Genomic DNA, 20,113 nt, shown 5'->3' with positions numbered 1-20,113 from the left:
TATTGACTTAGGAGCGCACCAAGCGGACAATATCACTGCTGACACCTCCTGGACTCTTCAACGTCCTAAGACTAGCCTCTTGTGCAAGAGGAATGACATCTTCTACGGTCTTTGCTCCCTTCACGAGTCCCGAGATTACCGCCCCCAGAAGTGTATCTCCGGCTCCGTTGACACTGACAATCTCCTCATCGGCCAGTACGGCGGCAGGTGGGAACAATCTCAAGTACACACCACCGACTAACTCATTAGCCAATGCAGCACGCGACAGGATATAAGGAGCAGAATCGGGCGAAGTGAGACGCGGGTCACCGGGGCAAAGAAGTTGAGTGACGAGGACACCCTGTGACCCTAATTTGGTAATGAGACAGGGGATGTAAGGAAGGAGTTGGATACTCTGCTGGGGTATGCCTTGATCCACAAGTTGGTTTGATGTCATTGCAACGAGACGATCTCGAGCACCTGCTGACGACATACCCATCGCATCTATGATGTGCCACCAGGCCTCGGAGTCAAATAGCCCGCTGTCACGCGCTGCCATATACATAGTAGTGAGTTCAAACTGGTTGGGGGTCGCCAAGCTGATTGCATTGTTGGGGACAGATGCCGACGGGTTAATTGCCGCAGTTACCTCGGTGGTTTTGCTGAATAGGCGGCAGCTTTTGGCATTGGATACGGGCTCGAACGCAACTCGTGCGCCATGCTTCTTGGCTACAGCGACCCACTTGGAAAGGACTTCAGGGTTCCAGTTCGAATCAACGATAACCCATTGAGGCTTCGTGCGGGAAAGCAGAGTCTCCCAAAAGCCTTCGAAGTCCAATTCCTGCTCTGGTAGTTCCATAATGCCCATGTCCGCCATAGCCACGACGAGGTCTTTCTTCGCATCATTAACAGCTACATACTGTGCGGTCCTGGCGCTGTTTGACGCGGGCAGCACCTGTACGCCAGCAGTGGAGAGCCCCTCTTTTCGAAGAGCCGTTAGGGCTGCACGGCCACTTAGATCGTCCCCGACAACACTACAGAAAAGAACGGAGCTGCCAAGATACTTGGTAGCAATGGCAACATTGTGACCCACACCGCCAAGGCTCTGTGTTATGATGGCTGGATTGGAAGTATCGGAAACAGGTTTGATGTCTTTTTCCCCTGCAGGAGGAGCATAGTCACAGGAAAGATCAACCGCGAGAGAGCCAGCAACGAGAACGTCTACCTTGTCCAATGCCTCAATAGGTCCTTCAGTAGTTGGGTTGAGCTTAAGCTCTGCCTCTGAAGTTGCTTGGTCAGCTTTGACGTCCTCGGAAATTGCTGGCATATGCCTGAAGACACCTCGAAATTAGGGTCATTCCGAGTCGCATCTAACACAGGGCAACTCACCGCTCATTAAGCGTTCCATTGGACTGTTCCAGCTTTGAGATTTCTACAGCGACGCGAGTAGCACGCTGCACATTTGCCTCAACCAGAGCACGGTTGGCAGTAACACTCTTGCCGCCACTGAGTTGCTTGATTTTAGATAGAACAAATGGAGTGTTATCGCTGCCCTGATAGCCTTCGACCTCAGCGAGGCGGATTGCTTCCTCAATAATATCATCCATTTCGTCTTTGGGAATAGACTGCTGCACAGGCACCGGGTTGGCGAAAAGCATTCCCGATGAAACGGGGAGTTTTGATTGCGCATCTATCGATACGTCAGCCACTAGTACTAAGCACGAGAAGCATAGCCGACTCACAAATTATGGCAGCTGCCTCTGCCTCATCTTGAATAATCTTCGGACTCTTGATGCCACTGTCGCGCGTAAAGAACGCGGGGAAATCTACCTGGCCAGTACGACCATCCGCAAACGTCCCGACACAGACACCTTCGGTTTCAAGGTATTCCAGAGTTCGTGGGATGTCTAGGAAGCTTTTGCATCCAGAGCTGACAACAGCAACCGGGGTTCGTCCCAGTTCGGTGAGGTCGGCTACCAAACGGTTAGGCGTTGGCCGCTAGGTCTTGCCAGCAGAACATACCAGATATATCCATAGAATCCTCTCCACCACGGTGGACACCACCTAAAATCGATTAGTTTCTAGTAAATAGACCTAGGGTGGTGCAGAGACGTACCAAGACCTCCAGTCCCGAAAACCCTAATACCAGCCAGATGGGCAAGGATCATCGTGCCCGAAACTGTTGTGCCACCGTGTAGTCGTTTCCCAGCCAGGCCCTAGTATTGTTAGAAATGTTTTTCATGGCGGCGCACAAATGAACCGACCAGGCCGCATATGTAACCCAAATCTCTGCGGGAAACCTTCAGTGCACTCTTGCTCTCTGCGGTAGAGGCCAGCTCGATAAGCTCTTCGGCATTAAGGCCCACCTTAGCCACTCCATTCAAGATTCCAATCGTAGCAGGAACTCCGCCATTTGCTCGTACGACTGTTTCCAGCAACGACGCAAGAGCAACACTCTCAGGATACGGGAATCCTGTATGTAGATTAGCGAGAGATTCTCCCCTTATGAATAAAAAACAATGCGTAGGGATATACCGTGAGTGTAGATCGTGGACTCTAGAGCTACCACAGGCTTTCCTGTGGCTACGGCGTCGCGAACTTCCTCCGACACCTGGAGAAACTTGCTTTGCGCAAGGCCATGAAGGCGTCTTGCGGGAGGAGCCAATACCGGTACCCTGGCTCTCCTGCAGCAATGACGAGCTGCAGCTCGCGAAGCAAGCATAGTGATTAGGTAGACGCTATGCCGTGAGGGTAGCTTGACAGTAAGAGTGGAGAAAGAAAGTAGCTGGAAATTGTGGAGGAGAGGAGTACGTAGGACTTATCGGCGATAAGAGAGGATAGCGTCTTTGGCCGCAGCGGTCACCGGAATCTACGCAGCATCGGGACACCTCAGCAATCTCGCCGCGCTACCTTCCCTTTCCCCCCTGTTCAATTCGTTCCATATATTTACATTCCTTCTTCTTTTTAGGACTATCTCCTGGTGAGAGACATTGTGTCCTAGGCGCGGTCAGTTGCACGCCCGCCCATCGTCACAATGAGGCCGATTACAGCATTCACCGCGCTCTGCGGGTTCCTCCTGTCAAGCAGCAGCATAGTATGCGCCGAATCCTCAGCGGGGACCCATTCCTCCTTCCAACCTCCCCAGGCATTCAAAAATGTAAACTTGGTCCGGAATACCAACTTGGAGAAAGGTTATGCTCGGGAGACTGTCAACGTGGTGGTAGAGAACGTCGATAAAGCACCGCAGAGCACCTACTACTTGGCCTTCCCATCGGAGGTATTCGACAAGGTCGGAGGGTTGGAAGTTAGAGATAGAAAGGCGCCGGAGAAGGGGCCTTTCGATGTGGGCGTATTGTCTGTCGATTCACCCAGGTGAGTACGCTATTGAAGCTACCAGTGGCCAGTTATCATTGTGATGACGAAGCCACGGTTACTTAATCTGGTAACACTATTTGCAGCATATAAGCTAATACTTATGGATTGCTTTTCTCACAGCGACACCAAGTACTTCGTCATTGACCTCCCCGAACCACTTGCACCCAAATCGCAGGTTACTTTGGGAATTTCTTACTACCTCCTCTCCTCCCTAAGCCCGCGCCCTGCCGCTATCAACCAGGCTGATAAACAGTACCTCACTTACTCGTTTTCTGCCTATATCCACTCAGCCTACCCAACTGTGACCCAGAAGACGAAACTGAAGCTTCCTAGCACCAATGTTCCTGACTACACCACTACCTCTGGTCTCAAGTCAGGCTCTGATCCTGAGCGTCAAGGCACTACTTACACTTACGGCCCTTATGACACGGCCGAGGTCACCCCCGGCACTGCCTACCCGATTACCATCCGTTATGAGTTTACCAAGCCAGTAATTACAGCCTCGCTGCTGGAAAGAGACTTGGAGGTATCTCACTGGGGTGGAAACCTGGCGACAGAAGAGCGCTACTGGCTTCGCAATAACGGCTCCAACCTCGTGAATCAATTCTCGCGCGTCGAGTGGACACTCTCTAACTTCCAGCAACTGCCTTCTTCCGCCATCCGTGAACTTAAGTATCCGCTGAAGCCTGGCTCGGTGGACCCCTACTTCATTGATGACATCGGTAATGTCTCCACGAGCCGCTATCGCCCTGGCAAGCCTCCCAAGCGTGATGCATCTTTAGAACTTCGCCCCCGCTTTCCCGTCTTCGGTGGCTGGAACTACAGCTTCCGTATTGGTTGGAACAACGAGCTTTCTACCTTCCTTCGCCGGGTTGCCGGTGCCGATTCATATGTGCTCAAGGTTCCGTTCATCGAGGGACCCAAGGTGCCTGAAGGTGTTCAGTATGAGAAGGTCGTTGTTCGGATCATTCTTCCCGAAGGTGCCCGTAATGTCCGGTACGAGGCGATCGAGACTTCCTCCAACAATGGTCTTCCCCCTGCCGATCAGATCAAGTCTCACGTGTCTCCCCACAAGACCTTCATGGACACATTGGGACGTACCGCATTGACCCTGACGGTAGAGAATTTGTCCGATGAGGCTCGTGATTCTCAGTTGGTGGTAAGTATACAACGTTATATTATGCTCCACTAGACGAAATGCTAATCTCTAACAGGTTACCTATGATTATTCCTTCTGGGATGGGATGCGCAAGCCCGTGACCATCACCACTGGATTGCTGACTGTGTTCGCCGCCGCATGGGCGATTGGGAACATTGACGTGAGCATCAAGAAACGATAGAGAGTGTATGATGTAACATTGTTGTATCCAGTTTTTTATACCTGAGCAATGTAGCTGTTTCCTTCAATGAAAATCAAACTTTGAGATTTGAATGTATCACGCTTCGAAGTCCTGTACGTGAAACAGGAGCTTGATCGATACCAGAAAACGAGTTATACCGCATTTGAATGATCAAGATCTAGCTGGATATTGTGCGATACAATATATCCAGAGAACAGTGGAATAGCAAGAGCGCATAGCATCATAGAAAGCAGTACACTTGTACAATAATCCCCAGGCCCCATTTTAAGCTTGCCGACAGACAGCTCCCCTCCAGTTCATGCATGAAAGAAGCAGAGATCAACGCCAGACTCCTCGCAATCCCGAACCGAAGCCAAGTCAAATACTACCCAACAAGTAGGTTTGTTCAAAGAAAACCAGAAGGAAACTATGAATCCTCGAATTTCCTTTTCACCCCGTTCCCGTTTGCTTGTGGCGGCGCTTGTCTTGCCCTTCGTTTCCGCTCTTCGTCCTCCGAAGCCATCTGAGCCTGGCGCTTCTTCCATGCTGCCTTGATCGCCGGCGCAGCGCGGATAAGATCTTCCTCCGTCACACGGTCCTGGATACTTTCAAGGACTTTCTCAACGGTAGAGATGTGATTCGCATCAGCCTTATCGTCTCGGAGACGGTGATAGCGCCAGCGATTGTGTTCATCCTTGAAGCATTCGACGATGGTATCATCGAGGGGAAGCCCCAGAGCCTTAAGCTCCTCCCATTCGGGTGGGGTGACAAACATCTCCGCGAAGTGCCGGTACTCGTTGGAATTAAGCATCACAAATAGATGAAAAATAGGCATAGCATCGTAATCCGTATATGGCTCGGAAATACCATCAGCCTCATCATCTGTATCAGGCTCCAGGACCGGAAACTCCAAACGCATGCGGAAATCAATGGTATTCTCGGCCGGAGGCTTCCACTTGAGAATGTGCTCGTCCGTTCCGATGCGGTAGGGTGTACTGCGACAGGTAAAGATGAGACCGTCATTACCGTGGATTTTCTTGACCTTGGGAATGATCTCTCGGAACATCATTTCGATACCGTAGCTGAACTGGGTAGATTTGTCTTCAACCGCGAAAACGCGATGTTGTTTCTCCTCGGGAAAGCGTTGGTAGAGAGCATTATATGGCTTGAGGACCTTCTCTTTGAAATACGCAAGTCGTTTGTCCAGCGTGCGATGCATCAGGCTCTGCCCGTCCAGAACCAGACAATCGAAAACGAGGTATTTGAGTTGCTGCGTTCCATCCTCATATGTATCGTTCACCAACTCGCCGTCAACCAGGGTGTCTACGTGGTATGACTGGAAACTTTCATCATTGGGGAGCGGGAAATGCAAGCCCGGCACGTAACGGTAATCATTCTTGCGGTCAATTAGGTAATGAATTTCGGGTGTCTCTGAGTCTGGATCGCCACGGGCAAAGTACATCAGACAACGGATGCCATCTGTTTTCTCGCAGACATAGTAGTCTTGCCGTTGGAGCTCGAGGAGATGCTTGTTGGAGAAACTGACGGGCTGTGCGCCGGGAAAGTTGAGGTTGTTGCGGCCAAGGAGAGTCGCGACTTCACGGCGGAATTGGTCTGCTAGTTCGGGCTCTGCCTTGATCCCGACAGCATCGAGATCAGGAACGGAGTTGGACATTGTGAAAGGGTTCGATTGTATTTAGGGAATGCGTGGCGCAGATGGAGGTGTAGGTAAAAAGTGTATAGTTGTTGGCAGTCCAGCGCAAGCAGATCAAGACCTCCGCCCGTAGGCGCAGAAGCTATAGCTTCCCCAGTAGACCTGAATGTCGCAGCGATGGTGGGGTGCTCTGAAGGGCGAGCTGCATGTGTTCCGCCTTCAAAAGATCGGTGGGCGCAAATGGAGCTAAACCCGTCTTTATCCCGCCGCGGTTGGTGATAGCTTGTTGTGGCCTCAGGCAGGAATCATTATCCCTTTCGGGGTACTAGCTGTAGGACATTCCTCTCATGACAATCTACAAGATGTACAATTGTGTTTGATATCTTTGAGCAAAAATGGGTCCAATACTATTGGCAAATATTCAGACATCGTGAATACTCAAATATTTAAAACAAGGACAGTGTCTATCGAGATATAGAGAAGTATAAAAACATCTGACTAATTTACACTCAGCATCGTCAGTGGTACATGCAATAGACTCCGGGGTATCATATCATCACAAAAAAAAAAAAAAATCCGAATTAGACCCAGTCCGTAGTTTCCTGAACGCCGTTCGAGACTCCACGATGTGGCAGTCATACCCAAGTAGTGGAAAGAAAGGATCATCACTCATCGCTGGTCCTTAGATCAACGCAAAACACCAGCATGCATGTGTATCTACGAGCTCGCCGATATTGAAAGTTTCTTGGCGGCTGGTGCTGAAGTCGTATTGTCCACATCCGTTGTGTTATCTGCGCTTGCAATAACCGGAGATGGCATGACCACGTCGTCCACAGGAGCGAAGAGGTTTCCGTCATTGGAAGTGGTATTGCTATCGCCGGTTGAAAAGAGTCCACCACCGCGCGCACCACCCAGAGCGTGGGATAGCATCTCTTTAATGCGGACATATTGATATTTTTTCTTGGTCGAGATCAGAGTGTGAGTGATGATGGGCTGTGGGTGAGAGCGAGTGATAGCTGCCATCACAGCATCTTTCTCTTCATCCGAGTCGACAGGGCCGTTGTTGTCCATATCGTCCTGCAGAGGAGCATTGGCATCAATTGCAGCCTCTGAAAAGCAAGACCGATTAGCTCTATCCGGAAACGTATCTTCCAGCTATACGGGCAATACTCACTTTGCTGGCGAGCCTGATTCTTCTTCTGATATGCCTGAAGCAACATATCGTACGGCAATGAACGACCAGGCACTGCTCGCTTCGCGCCCATGGAATGACTCTTACAGGTCAAAGATCTCGCACACTGAGCACCATTTGGCAGAGTAACACCGCACTGTTTCTCAACATCAACGGGTCCTTTCGGTTTCGGCACCTTGGGCTTGGGTTCTTCCTTTTTCTTCTTCTTTTTAGGCTCCTTGTCCTTATCGTCTTCTCCCTCCGCCTTGCGCTTCTTTCCCTTCTTCGTCCCATCCTCCGCCATTCCCTTAACGGCGCTCTTCTTAGCGCTCTTCTGACCCTTCATGGAATCATCGCCATCGCCGCCCGCGGCATCCTCGTCACCATCCTTATCACCCGCCTTGGCCCGGTTAGCCGCATCGCGCGCTTCCTTCTTTCGCCTCGCCTTCTCCTGCTTCGCCCGAATACAACCCCGAATATGTTCCACAGCGTTCTGTTTGAGGACCGGCCTCTTGCAAGTCTTACATATGACCGCTTCTAAGTGATCCTCTTCTCGTGGTTTGCCCGTAGGAAAAGCAGCCATAGTCTTCTCGTCGATCTCAGGGAGAATAGGTGATGAACCGGGGGAGTCGGGCGCATCTTCACGCGGTCAAACTATTAGCAAATATACAACCCGCAGCCCCTTCTCTCACACCCCGGCAAATTAAGATGAAAGCCTAGTAGAATGGGGTAAACACACCATCACCCTTCTTCTTGCCTAACTTAGCTGACTTCTTCAACCTAATCTTGCCGGGCTTGGTGTCTTTTTCAGAGAACTTGTACCCGGACGCATCGACTAAGCTGCCAGACGACGGCCCTATAATAGAAAAAAACATAATATTAGCATGAATCATTCTATATATTGTAACCACTTAAGTTCGGCCCGAGGAGGACTTAGTGGTATCTACCTTTGGTCTCACCGTTGGTAGCCATGCTCAACCCACCAACAACCAAGAAAGTGGATCAACTCTTGTAGTAAAGGAAAATATAGTGATAGTAAACGAGTGGAATGGTTTAATAAGGTATTGAAGGGCAGAACGCTGCTTTGTCGTGAAGTTTGAGGTACGCGTGATATAGTCGAGGTGAGTCCGGGGCTGCTCCGCATTTAGATGTCACGTGTTGGTTGCCAGGATAATAGGAGTCCAATTTTCGAGGTTGAAAATTTATGATAGTTCGAGAGGATAATGACCATACAGAGCCTTGGTTTAGTGGCAGCGTACTTTAGTAAGGAATAGCCTTCTACTGCTTCTTCATAGCTATTGATGTTCTTGCCGCAACAATTAGACAATGAAACCCGTCCTTTATATCAAGTCATACTAGACCCACGGTCTGACGTCTGGAAAGTTTGTATCGCAGTCGAGTTTAAGACCAGCGCAAGTTACCTCTAGCACCAGGGAGTAGGTTATTTATAGTTTCCATAAACTGATATTTCTATTACCTTAGTGTACAAGTATGTGTTTGTTCTACATGCAGTATAGCTTGCAATTATCCAAATCGAATGCTCAGTAAGTGCTTTCTATAGCCTGGAAAAGCAGAGAGTACTGTTGGTCCCTCCAAAGCCGAAACTGTTGGTCAGTGCCACATCTATCCGGCGCTCTTGAGTCTGCTTCGGGGCGTAGTTGCAGTCGAATCCGATGGCGAGACGCTCCAAGTTAATCGTAGGAGGCATTTTATTCTGATACAGCAAATTAGAGTATTTCCACGGCACAGATAGTCATACTTACCTCATGAATAGCAAGGATGGTGAACAAGGCCTCTACGGCGCCAGCGCCGCCCAATAAGTGACCCACAGCGCCCTTGGTGCTACTAATATTTACATCCCGGGCATTTCGCTTTCCTTCAGGGCCTAGAAGGAGTGCCTTGATCGCGGCGTTTTCTGCCGCATCTCCGACTACAGTCGAAGTGGCGTGTGCATTAATGTAGTCAACCATAGACGGTGAAATGCCAGCGTTCTTTAGAGCTTTTCTCATTGCCATGAAGGCCCCTTCCCCATTTTCTTTGGGCGCTGTTATATGATGTGCATCACCCGAACAGCCATAGCCTCTCAACTCGGCGTAGATACGTGCACCTCTTGCCTTTGCATGCTCTAGCTCCTAACTGCAAGTTAGTGCTGCGAGTCAATGTAGGATGTGATGACAAGTACCTCTAAAATAACTATTGCCGCGCCCTCGCCGACCACGAACCCTTCGCGATCCGCATCGAAAGGTCTGGACGCCTTCTCAGGAGCGTCATTATAGCTCGTTGCGAGGCTCCGCGCCCGGGCAAAGCCTCCAACAGCTAGCGGATGGATGCAGGATTCGGCACCGCCTGCTAACATCACGTCCGCATCACCACATGCGATAAAGCGAGCAGCATCACCAATGGAATGTGCCCCAGTGGTGCATGCGGTTGTAGCCGCATGGTTTGGACCCTGTCGAACCATTAGCAGTGGTAAAGTCGCTGTTTATGACTAGACATACCATCAATCCATACTTCATGGAGATATGGCCAGCGCCGAGATTGATGAGGAGCTTCGGGACAAATAAAGGAGACACCTTTCTGTAGCCCTAGAAGGAGTTAATATAGATGTATTGGCGATACAAAACTCGTTTACGACATACTCCTTTTTCATATGCCACGACGGTATCATAGATCTCATCGAAGTTGCCAATTCCGGATCCGAGACAGATGCCCTACACGGTCATTAGCATTGTTGAGTTACATGATATCTTGCGAACGTCTACCGTAGATTCTCTGTGTTCAAACGAAGTGGGCTTCCAACCTGCATCTTCAAGAGCTTCTTCTGAGGCAGCCAAAGCATACTGGGCGAAACGCGCCATCTTACGCTCTTCCTGTTAATGGCATCAGACCTGCCCTTCTCTTCAAAACCATGCAAATGTAGATAAGCAAGAGACGCTGCACATACATCCTTACTTAGCCATTCTGAGGCAGTCCAGCCACCATTCTGCCTCTTGCCATTCGGCACTGGGGCGGCGATCTGACATGGTAAGTCCGCGAACCTGGAATCGCGATGGTTGACATTAACAATGCCGCAGTGACCATCTAAGAGACGTTCCCATGTACGACGGATACCTAGAGTGAATGTAATTTAGCGATATGCGCATATTAAGCACAAGGATTTATTAATCGTGTGGACTGCAGGTTGGCTCCTTCTAACTTCCTAACTAGGAATGTCCATGACGATTTGACCCGGTATCCAAGACTTTCCCCTTTCGGAATATCGGAAGTGGAGACATTTCGAGCGAGACTTTCAAGTAGACACTGAAGAATCACGACAGAAGAACAAGCTTGGAAATAACCGCGGACCAAAAAGGGATTGTATAGAACAGTGTACTTGGACATCTGTATAGCAAAAATATAGAACAACTTACCTACTCCCAATGGAGTAACAGCTCCTAAACCCGTCACGACAACACGACGCATGGCATCCTGAGCTTCTAAACACGAGATTCGAATATGATCGGCTTCGATTAGATTCTACAATCTATGGATCAAGCCAACTATCGCAGGTCGGACCAATATAAATGCGGAGGACGAAAAGAGGAAGAGCGAGCGACGGACGTTGGAACTAAAAGAAAAGTGACGAGAAGGGAAAGTCCGCACGATAGTCCGCGCGCCTGAGGCCCCAAGGCCCACTTTTCGGCGCCAAATGAATGGACGGTGGTCGTTCCTATCGATAACGCTTTCAACAATCTCCATACTATCTATGCGCCTATAACTACTAAACAACCTTCCCCAGATTCATTTCCTCTCTTCTGTATTTTTCAAATAACTCCCTCGACCTGTTTTGTTCTGCCCCGTGGCACCTTACAATTCATAATGAAATATACCCTGGGGTTGCTGGCTCTGGCCGGCACTGCCTTATCTCACGCCCATCACGACGACACTGAAGTGGTTCCCGAGCACTTGCGTGAGGAGCTATTGAAGAAATGGGATCAAGAGGTACACATGTGGCGCTATCATACACGGTTGTAGACCTAACTGATAAATCCCAGTGGACATTTTCTGGAATTGCTAGCTTTGCGCATTTAAAACCCGTCAAATGTCTAATCGAACCAGATGAGCGATATGATATCGCCGTCATCGGAGCCCCCTTCGATACTGCTGTCAGTTACAGACCAGGTATGCACTCCGACTTGCTCCCGTAAATCGCAGAGGTTAACTTCCTCCTCCAGGAGCTCGTTTTGGTCCCCGTGCCATTCGTGCTGCCAGTGCCCGCCAGATGGCTGGTACAGCCTACAACACCCGTGCAGGCATCAATCCCTACAGCTCATGGGCTACCGTCAAGGACTGTGGGGATATACCTATCATTCCCTTCGACAATGGCGTAGCGGAGCGCCAAATGTATGAAGCTTTCCTTGAGCTAGGCTCACGACCTCCCAATACCCCTGCCGACTCCAAGTACGGCACTAAGGGCATCTCTGCTGGGAAGGCGAAGCTGGTCACCCTGGGAGGTGATCACAGTGTTGCGCTACCAGCTCTCCGTGCCCTGTATCAAATCTACCAGAAGCCCATCACAGTGCTGCACTTCGATGCGCACCTGGACACCTGGAACCCCGTTCGCTACTCGGCATACTGGACATCAGAGCAGTCGGCATTTAACCACGGCAGTTTCTTCCACAAGGCGAGTCGGGAGGGCCTCATTTGCAACTCGACCTCTGCTCATGCCGGTCTGCGCACCCGTTTGACGGGTGTCACTGATAGCGACTACACCAACCCAGGCCCCGAGCAGGGATTCATGCGCATTCATGCTGACGACATTGACGACCTAGGCCCCATGGGCATCGTGGATAAGATTATTGAGCGCATCGGTCTGGATTCGGAGCAACCCGTGTATCTGTCGGTGGACATCGACGTGCTTGACCCCGCGACTGCCCCCGGGACCGGTACCCCCGAACCTGGCGGCTGGACCACCCGTGAGTTCATCCGGATCATGCGTGGCATTGAGAAGTTGAACATTGTCGGCGCGGACATCGTCGAGGTATCGCCAAGCTATGACAACAAGGGAGAGACCACCGCTCTTGCGGCTGCCCAGGTAGCCTTTGAGATCATCACTAGCATGGTCAAGGCAGGAGCTGGCGAAGAATTGGGAGGATGGTATGGACGCAAGGAAGAGGAGATCGAAACGTCTGCCAAGGAGGGAGAAGCGAAGAAAGAAGGCAAAGACGAGCTGTAAACCAGATACTATGACGCTATAAATGACTTACGTTTGATGTGCAAACAGGTGTAGTCAGGGATGAATAAAATACTAAATGTATGATGAATCATATTGGAGAAACTATCATTGGGCACTACAAGCAGTCATTCACCTAGTCAAATGGGTCAGTAAGATATAGACAAAAATATCACATTCACTGATGATTGCGATTACATATCCACCACCACAACACAACACATTCCTTGATTCCATCTGGACCTCCCCCATATTCCATATGTTCAGCAAGAAACCATTTATCTCTCCACTCATCATCATCAGACAGATGATAACGAGCACATTTTAAACTCAGGATAAATCACTGAGCTTTTGTACCCTGTTCAGGTCCTAGCTGAGAGGTTTCCCGTTACAGACAGATGGAATAAGGTCGGCTTAATTTCACTAGAACTTGTTTGGAGACCTACATGTTCCGCCAGGCACCCGTAATCTGGAGTCATTGGTGGCAGTAAGCGGAGAGTATCATGTCTTTTAAAAATAGATATGAGAATTTGCACGGACATCTTTGAAAAAAATGATTTCGAACGATTTCACGAACCAGTCACAACATGTCAAAACATTGGACCGATTGTAAAGTCCGAGATGGATAGCATCCGCGCTCCCTTTTCCAGACTGACAATAGTGGCTATTGGCGGCTGGAGCATGCGACCAATAATGACAATCTTCATTACATTGGACCTGATTACGCCATGGTCTGTGAGTACCAAAGCCTTGGTGGTCACTGATGTATCTGTGCTATCTAGTTCAAGACTGTAACATGACAACAATAAAATGGCACAGCAACGTGACAGAAGGTGCGGACGTGACAACAAATCGCGAATATAAAGAAACAGATCAATACCATCAGCCAGCCAAAACAAGACGCCTCGACTTCCAACGCCGATAGAGACGATGAGTGGTAATAGAGAATCGAAGATGGACAAAGGAAGAGAAGGAAGGGACAGAAAATGATAAGGCAGTAGGAGGAGAGGGTAATGAGAATTTGGCAAAGGCAAGCCGGCTGAAAGATGAAGGTAAAGCGGTTCGGTTCGTCGATAGTCTCCGCGGCAGAGTTGGGAGGTCAAAATATCCCAGGGTATATCGGATCAATGAATGCCATAAATTGGGCAACGAAAGGATACGAGGATGGCAATCATTAGAAATATCGTCTCGAGATTGGGTAACAGATGGTAATCGGCTCATGAGCTGTGACCCTTGATATCCATAATAGTTTAGTTTTATGCGCTTCAAAACCTCGATCTTCCTGAAATATGCGATGTAGCTAGGATGGATCAGCGACACAATCTGGGTAACAGGTGGAAAAACTGACCCTGCTCTAGAAAGATGTGTGTTCAATTACAGCAAAACGCACTTCTTCGACTTCTTAGGAGCAGGCTCGAGGGCGGCAACAATTGCCTAGTTCATTCCGTCAGTATACAATGCAAGCAGCACAGCCAGCAGCATTCCCCCGACTCACCTCGTCAAAAACATCCTTAAGTTTATATTGGGTCAGAGCGGAGCATTCGACATATTTCACGGCACCCAGTTCCTTGGCCATCCGGTCTCCATCTTCCTTACGAATGGGCTGCATCTTCTGGCGGGAAAGCTTTTCGCGGACAGCGGAATCGTCGCGCAAATCAGTTTGGGTACCCACGATCAGGCAGGGAACACCAGGGCAATGGTGGTGAACTTCGGGGAACCATTTTTCGCGCACGTTCTCGAAGGAAGCAGGGGACGTCACGGAGAAGCAGACCAAGAAAACGTCGGTTTGGGGGTATGAAAGGGGACGAAGACGGTCATAATCCTCCTGACCAGCAGTATCGAAAAGCCCCAGAGTGTACGGCTCATCGCCAATCCTACGAAGGCGTCGGGTTAGTCAATTGATTGCGAGAAATTGACATGTAATGAAACCCGGTCGATGGATCCAACGACGCGTTATCAAGGCCACTGTCTGTCGGGATATATCACAGGCGCGAACTCTCCGGGGAAGTCGTTGCGCCTATCACGGCTCAAAGCAATCGGGTTCACTTACATGACAGTGACAGCATAGTTATCGAAAACGGTAGGAACATATTCCGAGGGGAACTTGTTTGTTGTGTACGAAATCAGGAGACATGTTTTGCCCACAGCACCGTCACCGACGACAACACACCTGACGAAGAGAAATGACCGTAGTTAGCAGACCGCTGATTGATAAAGGAACCAATCTCGGTAAGAAGGGACCCGACGTGCGGCATCAGAAAGGGGGGGGGGGCAAGTCTGAGGGGAGGAGGGAGGCAATGAGAATGTTTATCAAAAGAAGGAGCCAGCAAACGTACTTGATAGTGGCGACAACCATATTGTATACCTGGAACTACCTGAGGCTCTGCAAAGTGACTGTGCAGATAATCTTCCAAGGGTGTCTAGACCCGAGGTGACGAGGAAATGAAAGGAGGAAGATGCGGTGAAGAGAATAGGGAGAGGTATGAGGAGGAGCCGGTTGTTGAACGGTTGTGGGGAGAGAATATAAAAAGGGAGAGATGGGGGATTACAGGAGGCGCTGGATGAGAATGGCAGTAGCCAGGAGTTACGGCGGTTGTGGTGCGGTGAATGTCGACGGTGAAGGGTTGGTGGACGTAGCCAATGTGGGAGGCAGAGGTGGAGGGCGATAGGACCGTAGCACTAGTTCGGAGAGTACCTTAGGTAGAAAGAAAGAAAGCTGCCATGGATGGGGCAACCCGCACCGTTAGCTCACTTCGGCCTATTTGTCTAGACACTGCGACTAGCACGTTTTCATTGGGAAGTGTATTGCCAGACAGGCAGAAATCATTCTGCTGGGAACAAGAATTGAGAAATAATAATTAATAAAAAAAAAGGCCAAAATGACTACAAAAGTAAAAGGCACGAATTATAAAGGATATAAACAGTGATTTTCACAAACCTTTTCGGTCCTTTTCTTTTCTTTTCTTTTTCTTTTTCTTCTTTTCTATTTTTTCCCTCTTTAGTTATATACCTGAAGAGGCAGAAGAGAGAAAAAGAAAAAAAAAAAAAAAAAAAAACTTGGAGAAATCGCACGGATCAATTCCGGGGAAGGCCCTTGATATCGCAAGAGCACTTTGAACTCCTTTTCCCCTCCCAATGTCTTTACTCTCTGCTCTTAGAAGTCTCGAGAAATGAGACGAAATTTGGAACGGCGAAAGGAGGGGGAGAAATGGAGGGGCCGCGGCAAAACAACCTGGGAGGGTAGAGTAGTAGTAACTAGTGATATGATAGACGAAACACCCCACCACCGAGGAGAGTTAAAGTCCCAGAGGATGAAGATCCAATCAAGGGACTACAGGTTCAACTCAACTATATCAGGAATGAAGGGTTAGGAGAAGTGGGAAGAAGAGGAGTTACAACCACTTCGAGGTATAATTGTATTCAAACCTTAGGCATGGAAGTGTCACTGTCACAGTCCAATCATCGACTGGCGGTAAATGCACCAGTCCAGTTAGTAACCATCACATAACATACCGCCGTTCATTAAGGTAAATGAACGGTACCACGTATGAGGGGATCCTACTCCATCCTTTCAAGCACTGTATTACATGACTCGATGATATCACCTTTTGCTAATTGCTGTCATTTATCGGGAATATGGCTGTTTGACGCCCCCTACCATAATTCCTCTTCAGACCACCTTTCTAGTTTTCCCTCTCATAATGTTCCTGTTTGAGCTATAGGTGTAATGCCATCCGCGTTCTTTTAGCTAGGGACTTACAAAGGAAAGGATCAAAGAGAAAGCACGTGCGTTGAAACGTTTCATCTAAGTCTAGTCATAATCTCATAACGTCTATATAAACTCCTTAAGAGACTTCTAGGGTAGTCGCTGACTTTGAAGTATGTACGGCTCTATGTGGAAGACATATAGAGACTCAATATACTGAAACCCGCTTACCCTCGGGATGAGAGAGCAGAACACTGGTCGGCCCACATACCCGATGGCATATAAACAGCGCCCCGGCGCTTCTAGCCGGAGATGCGGTAGGCGCATATGCGCATAACCTTGTATGGACACGTCACATAGTGTTTGATTTAGGATCGGGCCGGATGGAACACCGCACAAACTGCTTCGCGTAGTCTGGTATGTTCTTCTGTTGCAGTAGGGAGGGGCCCCGATGCCCTGTCCAAGATGACCGACAACAATCATGGAACCGTCCCATATGCTAGATTTATTGGCAGAACCCCTGAATGTATATCAGAGGGCGCTGGAGAGACTGAAAGTATTCGGACCACTTCATGGTTGTTTCGAGTGTCCTTCTGATTCGCACTCATTCTCCGATAGGCCTTGTCCATTGTCTGGGATGGGATGGTCACCGTTAGGCCCGTCCACTGGTTCGGAGCTGACTTTGTCCAACCTATAATTCTTCATCAAAAGACTCAAGGGAATCAACGGTATTGTCACGATCAGCGCCAACACCAACAGTTTATTCATAGTCTCTTGATAAGACCTGTTGATGGCAATTCTAGCCGGTGATCCCATAGGGAAAGATAAAGCCTTGTCCAATCTCCCAAATATTTCCTTGGCATCCCCCTTATTCTCATCAGGGAGGTAACGCCGCAACTTCCGCGGAATGTTGTGCGTCCAGACGGCCCCTGAGATCGCAGCGCCAACTGCACCACCCATCTCCATAGATGTTAAAAACATTGCCGTAGCAGCCGCAACCTCCTGATGGCTAGCAGATGCTTGAACTCCCAGCTGGACAGGCACGTTGAGGAGGCCGCCTCCCATACCCACCACAATCTGTGTCCCAAGAATTAGCGTTGATGAGCTCCCTTCTTTGCGGTAAAGCATCATCAATAAAAGACCAAACATGTATATGGCGCTTCCGATGGTCACATAAATGCGATAACGTCGCGTGTACTTGATCAATAAGGATACTGAGAAAGCAGCGATGGTCGACGTAAAGGCAAACGTCTGCGTCACACGACCAGCCGTAGCGACATCATACCCTTGGACCACTTGAAGATAGGAGTAAAGATACGGTTGGACTGAGAAATAGAACGCCACTGGGTTATGTTAGGAGAAAAGCAACGCACAAATGCCATAGCGGGGGGTAACCTACTAAAGTACCAAAAGGCCAAAGCACAGCCAGCGAGCGCTGTGCGCTGCCTGAGAAGGTGTAGGGAGAGAAGTGGTTTGGGTGCAAACCTTTTCGAGGTCTCCCACAACGGCAACGCCATTAAACAAACTATGCCAACCGCAATCATTGCCAGGATACTGTCGTTCTTCCAACCGTCTTTAGCATTAGCGGCAAGTGTGAGAGGCACCAAGATCAATGTAACTGCCGCCGAAAGAAGTATCAAACCAAACATGTCCAGATCGTACCAGGTGCGACGAACAACAGCAAGGAAGCTACCCCGAGGAGCGTGTTTTTGTTTAATGAGATTTAGTCTCTTAGCCTTGCGTTGATTCAACAATAACGTCAGCGCTAACGGGAGAAACGACGCAGGCAGAATGATTGACCACATCCCGTAACCCCAACGCCATGACGAGTGGCGTATCACTGCATCAGCTATTGCTGGTCCAATCCAAACTGTAACCAGAAACGGAAACTCTGGCAAGAGGGCAAGGAATGCCCTGTTGAGAAGGCTACTACTGTCCGCAATGAATACTTGTTGGAGGATTTGCAAGCCCGTCGAACCGGCGGAATAAAATATCTGAGCCGATGCATAAGTCTGGACATTGGTCGAAGCAGCCATTTGTATATAACCGAGAACATATATCAAGATGCACACGCAGAACGCTTCGAAGCGACCGAAGACATCGGCTATCTTAGCCATGGGAGGCTTGATTACAGCTGCATTCTTGTCAGCTGAGTGAAAACAGACCGCATCGTATAAGACTACCCACCATTGACTACATTCTGGACGACAAGAACAGTCGAAATCAACGAGTGCTTGCTAAATGCACTGGTTGCATAAGCAGAGAGTGACATAGTGGTCTGGCCCTCTAAGGAAGTACAGAACGCCATCAGGAATATACTACAGCGAGTCAGTGCGACCAGTTCACTTTCATCAAAACAACTACACAATACATATCGGGCATACCTGACGTAAGCCACAACCAAAGATTTTGTTGTCCAAGTCAAGCTGATGGCTTCAATCTTCCGAACACCTTCCTGCACCGAGTCATCCGATGTTATCTCACTGCCATGGTCATCGCTTTCGTATCCTCCGGGAAGGAGTTGTTCTCCTTCGTGCTGATCACGTCTCTCCATTTGATCAAGTGTGCCATATGAGGGACCTGAGTGGACGTCAAGTAAGGGCATTGCGGCTGAGCCGAGAACGTCAGTGAAGAATCCTGAACAGCACCGCGAGTAATGTCCATTTATCAGATACGATTATCAAGGCGGTAGTGGCGTCCTGTGGGAGCGCGATGATGTAGCGACACTCGAAGTTTCAAAATCGAAGTAATCGGGTTCGAAAGGTCTGGTATATAAGTCGAGATACTTGAGCTGACGGAGGAAGATATGGACGATCTGAGCCAGCCAGATCCAGAAAAAGCAACGCGCGACTAGTCAAAAAGGGTATCTCAGGGGAATCGAAAACGAAACAGGGGAAGGAATATTTGGATAAAAAAGAAAAGAAGAAAAACCCCAGGGCGAATTGAAGAACACTTAAGTGAGACGTCAGGTTGGGTATTGGATTCGCAAGTTCGTTAGGTAACTGATACGGATGACGGCACGCGGATCGTCAGATCTATCGTACAAAGGGGCAGAGCTCTAAGCAGGACTCTAAACTCGGCGTGCTTCAGACCAATCGACTCGATCGACAAGGGGCACTTATGCACGCCGACGTGGGATGGGCCACAGGTTTAGCCTATGGGCCTAACGCCCGAGGCCCAAAATGGTAGGGTGGCTTCCGATGCACCGAAGGGCTTGTAGAGTGATGCCTATATTATTCCACTCGATATAGTTGAATAAATTTGAAAAGCCTCATGCGAGAGGGCGGAGTCGTGGCAGAGCTTATCCCTCGGACTCGAGCGCACACTGACCCCTCAGTCATACATGTGAGCGCACGGGGCAGTACAGTATCGCACGCAGTTGTCCCCTGTTTGTGTATTCAAGCGCAGAGGACCAAAGTAAGTTCGAGACTGATCAGGGGGAGAAAACTGGATTGCAGCCGAAAATGAAGAAGTGGGGAGGAAGTGGCAAAGCGACCAGGGTGAGGGATGTTAGGCAGGTGGAGAAGACTTTTGAGAATCAGATATGATAAGATCACCTGGTTCGGTCCGAACGGAAGCTACGGATTCCTATAGGTTGGCTCCTTACCCTTGAATCGGGATATCAGTCGGATAAATGATTGCAATGATAGCATTTAATTGTCCATGGAAGGTTTCA

General features: G+C 49.3%; 7 protein-coding genes across 7 annotated transcripts; 2 read left to right on the top strand and 5 right to left on the bottom strand.

Moving 5' to 3' along the window:
* Positions 1–7: 7 nt before the first annotated feature.
* BDV27DRAFT_168037 (pseudouridine-5'-phosphate glycosidase/carbohydrate kinase family protein) lies at positions 8–2,753 on the bottom strand (the record flags this gene model as incomplete). The annotated part of the gene is made up of 7 exons (XM_032074665.1): positions 2,515–2,753; positions 2,244–2,452; positions 2,096–2,195; positions 2,002–2,043; positions 1,722–1,952; positions 1,369–1,669; positions 8–1,310 (listed from the first exon to the last, which is right to left on the bottom strand). The coding sequence occupies exons 1-7, from the start codon at positions 2,699–2,701 to the stop codon at positions 8–10; spliced, it is 2,373 nt and encodes a 790-aa protein (XP_031923329.1). The 5' UTR covers positions 2,702–2,753.
* A 125-nt stretch (positions 2,754–2,878) lies between these two features.
* BDV27DRAFT_43176 (dolichyl-diphosphooligosaccharide--protein glycotransferase subunit OST1) lies at positions 2,879–4,776 on the top strand. Its single transcript, XM_032076625.1, has 3 exons — positions 2,879–3,351; positions 3,475–4,513; positions 4,569–4,776. Exons 1-3 carry the CDS (start codon positions 3,014–3,016, stop codon positions 4,692–4,694), a joined length of 1,503 nt encoding a protein of 500 aa, XP_031923328.1. The 5' UTR covers positions 2,879–3,013; the 3' UTR covers positions 4,695–4,776.
* BDV27DRAFT_134813 (mRNA guanylyltransferase) lies at positions 4,761–6,563 on the bottom strand. The gene has a single exon (XM_032068376.1). The coding sequence runs from the start codon at positions 6,367–6,369 to the stop codon at positions 5,122–5,124; it is 1,248 nt and encodes a 415-aa protein (XP_031923327.1). The 5' UTR covers positions 6,370–6,563; the 3' UTR covers positions 4,761–5,121.
* Positions 6,564–7,065: 502 nt separating this feature from the next.
* BDV27DRAFT_148864 (thiolase-like protein) lies at positions 7,066–10,377 on the bottom strand (the record flags this gene model as incomplete). Its single annotated transcript, XM_032070978.1, has 8 exons — positions 7,066–7,457; positions 7,523–8,158; positions 8,259–8,375; positions 9,279–9,651; positions 9,702–9,968; positions 10,018–10,104; positions 10,159–10,230; positions 10,282–10,377. 8 exons carry the CDS (start codon positions 10,375–10,377, stop codon positions 7,066–7,068), a joined length of 2,040 nt encoding a protein of 679 aa, XP_031923326.1.
* A 904-nt stretch (positions 10,378–11,281) lies between these two features.
* BDV27DRAFT_134810 (agmatinase) lies at positions 11,282–12,793 on the top strand. The gene is made up of 3 exons (XM_032068375.1): positions 11,282–11,500; positions 11,554–11,680; positions 11,734–12,793. Exons 1-3 carry the CDS (start codon positions 11,378–11,380, stop codon positions 12,732–12,734), a joined length of 1,251 nt encoding a protein of 416 aa, XP_031923325.1. The 5' UTR covers positions 11,282–11,377; the 3' UTR covers positions 12,735–12,793.
* A 1,250-nt stretch (positions 12,794–14,043) lies between these two features.
* Positions 14,044–15,794, bottom strand: cdc42 (Rho family GTPase CDC42). The gene is made up of 5 exons (XM_032076624.1): positions 15,670–15,794; positions 15,068–15,447; positions 14,782–14,901; positions 14,227–14,605; positions 14,044–14,165 (listed from the first exon to the last, which is right to left on the bottom strand). Exons 2-5 carry the CDS (start codon positions 15,085–15,087, stop codon positions 14,106–14,108), a joined length of 579 nt encoding a protein of 192 aa, XP_031923324.1. The 5' UTR covers positions 15,088–15,447; positions 15,670–15,794; the 3' UTR covers positions 14,044–14,105.
* Positions 15,795–16,521: 727 nt separating this feature from the next.
* mirC (siderochrome-iron transporter MirC) lies at positions 16,522–19,429 on the bottom strand. The gene is made up of 4 exons (XM_032068374.1): positions 18,822–19,429; positions 18,625–18,755; positions 17,837–18,571; positions 16,522–17,780 (listed from the first exon to the last, which is right to left on the bottom strand). Exons 1-4 carry the CDS (start codon positions 19,040–19,042, stop codon positions 17,008–17,010), a joined length of 1,860 nt encoding a protein of 619 aa, XP_031923323.1. The 5' UTR covers positions 19,043–19,429; the 3' UTR covers positions 16,522–17,007.
* Positions 19,430–20,113: the final 684 nt, after the last annotated feature.

This window comes from Aspergillus caelatus (genome assembly GCF_009193585.1).
Source record: "Aspergillus caelatus strain CBS 763.97 unplaced genomic scaffold BDV27scaffold_221, whole genome shotgun sequence".
NCBI lineage: Eukaryota > Fungi > Ascomycota > Eurotiomycetes > Eurotiales > Aspergillaceae > Aspergillus > Aspergillus caelatus.
This window is presented reverse-complemented; position numbering and strand designations above follow the sequence as displayed.

What these genes read in the sequence shown, in the direction of transcription:
- BDV27DRAFT_43176 (XM_032076625.1), top strand. Translation starts at nt 3,014, where the DNA reads ATGAGGCCGATTACAGCATTCACCGCGCTCTGCGGGTTCCTCCTGTCA. An exon ending in TTGTCTGTCGATTCACCCAG is followed by an intron (nt 3,352 to 3,474) that starts GTGAGTACGCTA and finishes CTTTTCTCACAG; the next exon opens with CGACACCAAGTACTTCGTCA. An exon ending in CTCGTGATTCTCAGTTGGTG is followed by an intron (nt 4,514 to 4,568) that starts GTAAGTATACAA and finishes AATCTCTAACAG; the next exon opens with GTTACCTATGATTATTCCTT.
- BDV27DRAFT_134813 (XM_032068376.1), bottom strand. Translation starts at nt 6,369, where the DNA reads ATGTCCAACTCCGTTCCTGATCTCGATGCTGTCGGGATCAAGGCAGAG.
- BDV27DRAFT_134810 (XM_032068375.1), top strand. Translation starts at nt 11,378, where the DNA reads ATGAAATATACCCTGGGGTTGCTGGCTCTGGCCGGCACTGCCTTATCT. An exon ending in TGAAGAAATGGGATCAAGAG is followed by an intron (nt 11,501 to 11,553) that starts GTACACATGTGG and finishes GATAAATCCCAG; the next exon opens with TGGACATTTTCTGGAATTGC. An exon ending in TGCTGTCAGTTACAGACCAG is followed by an intron (nt 11,681 to 11,733) that starts GTATGCACTCCG and finishes TTCCTCCTCCAG; the next exon opens with GAGCTCGTTTTGGTCCCCGT.
- cdc42 (XM_032076624.1), bottom strand. Translation starts at nt 15,087, where the DNA reads ATGGTTGTCGCCACTATCAA. An exon ending in ATGGTTGTCGCCACTATCAA is followed by an intron (nt 14,902 to 15,067) that starts GTACGTTTGCTG and finishes TCTCTTCGTCAG; the next exon opens with GTGTGTTGTCGTCGGTGACG. An exon ending in AACTATGCTGTCACTGTCAT is followed by an intron (nt 14,606 to 14,781) that starts GTAAGTGAACCC and finishes ACGCCTTCGTAG; the next exon opens with GATTGGCGATGAGCCGTACA.
- mirC (XM_032068374.1), bottom strand. Translation starts at nt 19,042, where the DNA reads ATGCCCTTACTTGACGTCCACTCAGGTCCCTCATATGGCACACTTGAT. An exon ending in TTGGTTGTGGCTTACGTCAG is followed by an intron (nt 18,756 to 18,821) that starts GTATGCCCGATA and finishes GACTCGCTGTAG; the next exon opens with TATATTCCTGATGGCGTTCT. An exon ending in TTTGGCCTTTTGGTACTTTA is followed by an intron (nt 17,781 to 17,836) that starts GTAGGTTACCCC and finishes AACATAACCCAG; the next exon opens with TGGCGTTCTATTTCTCAGTC.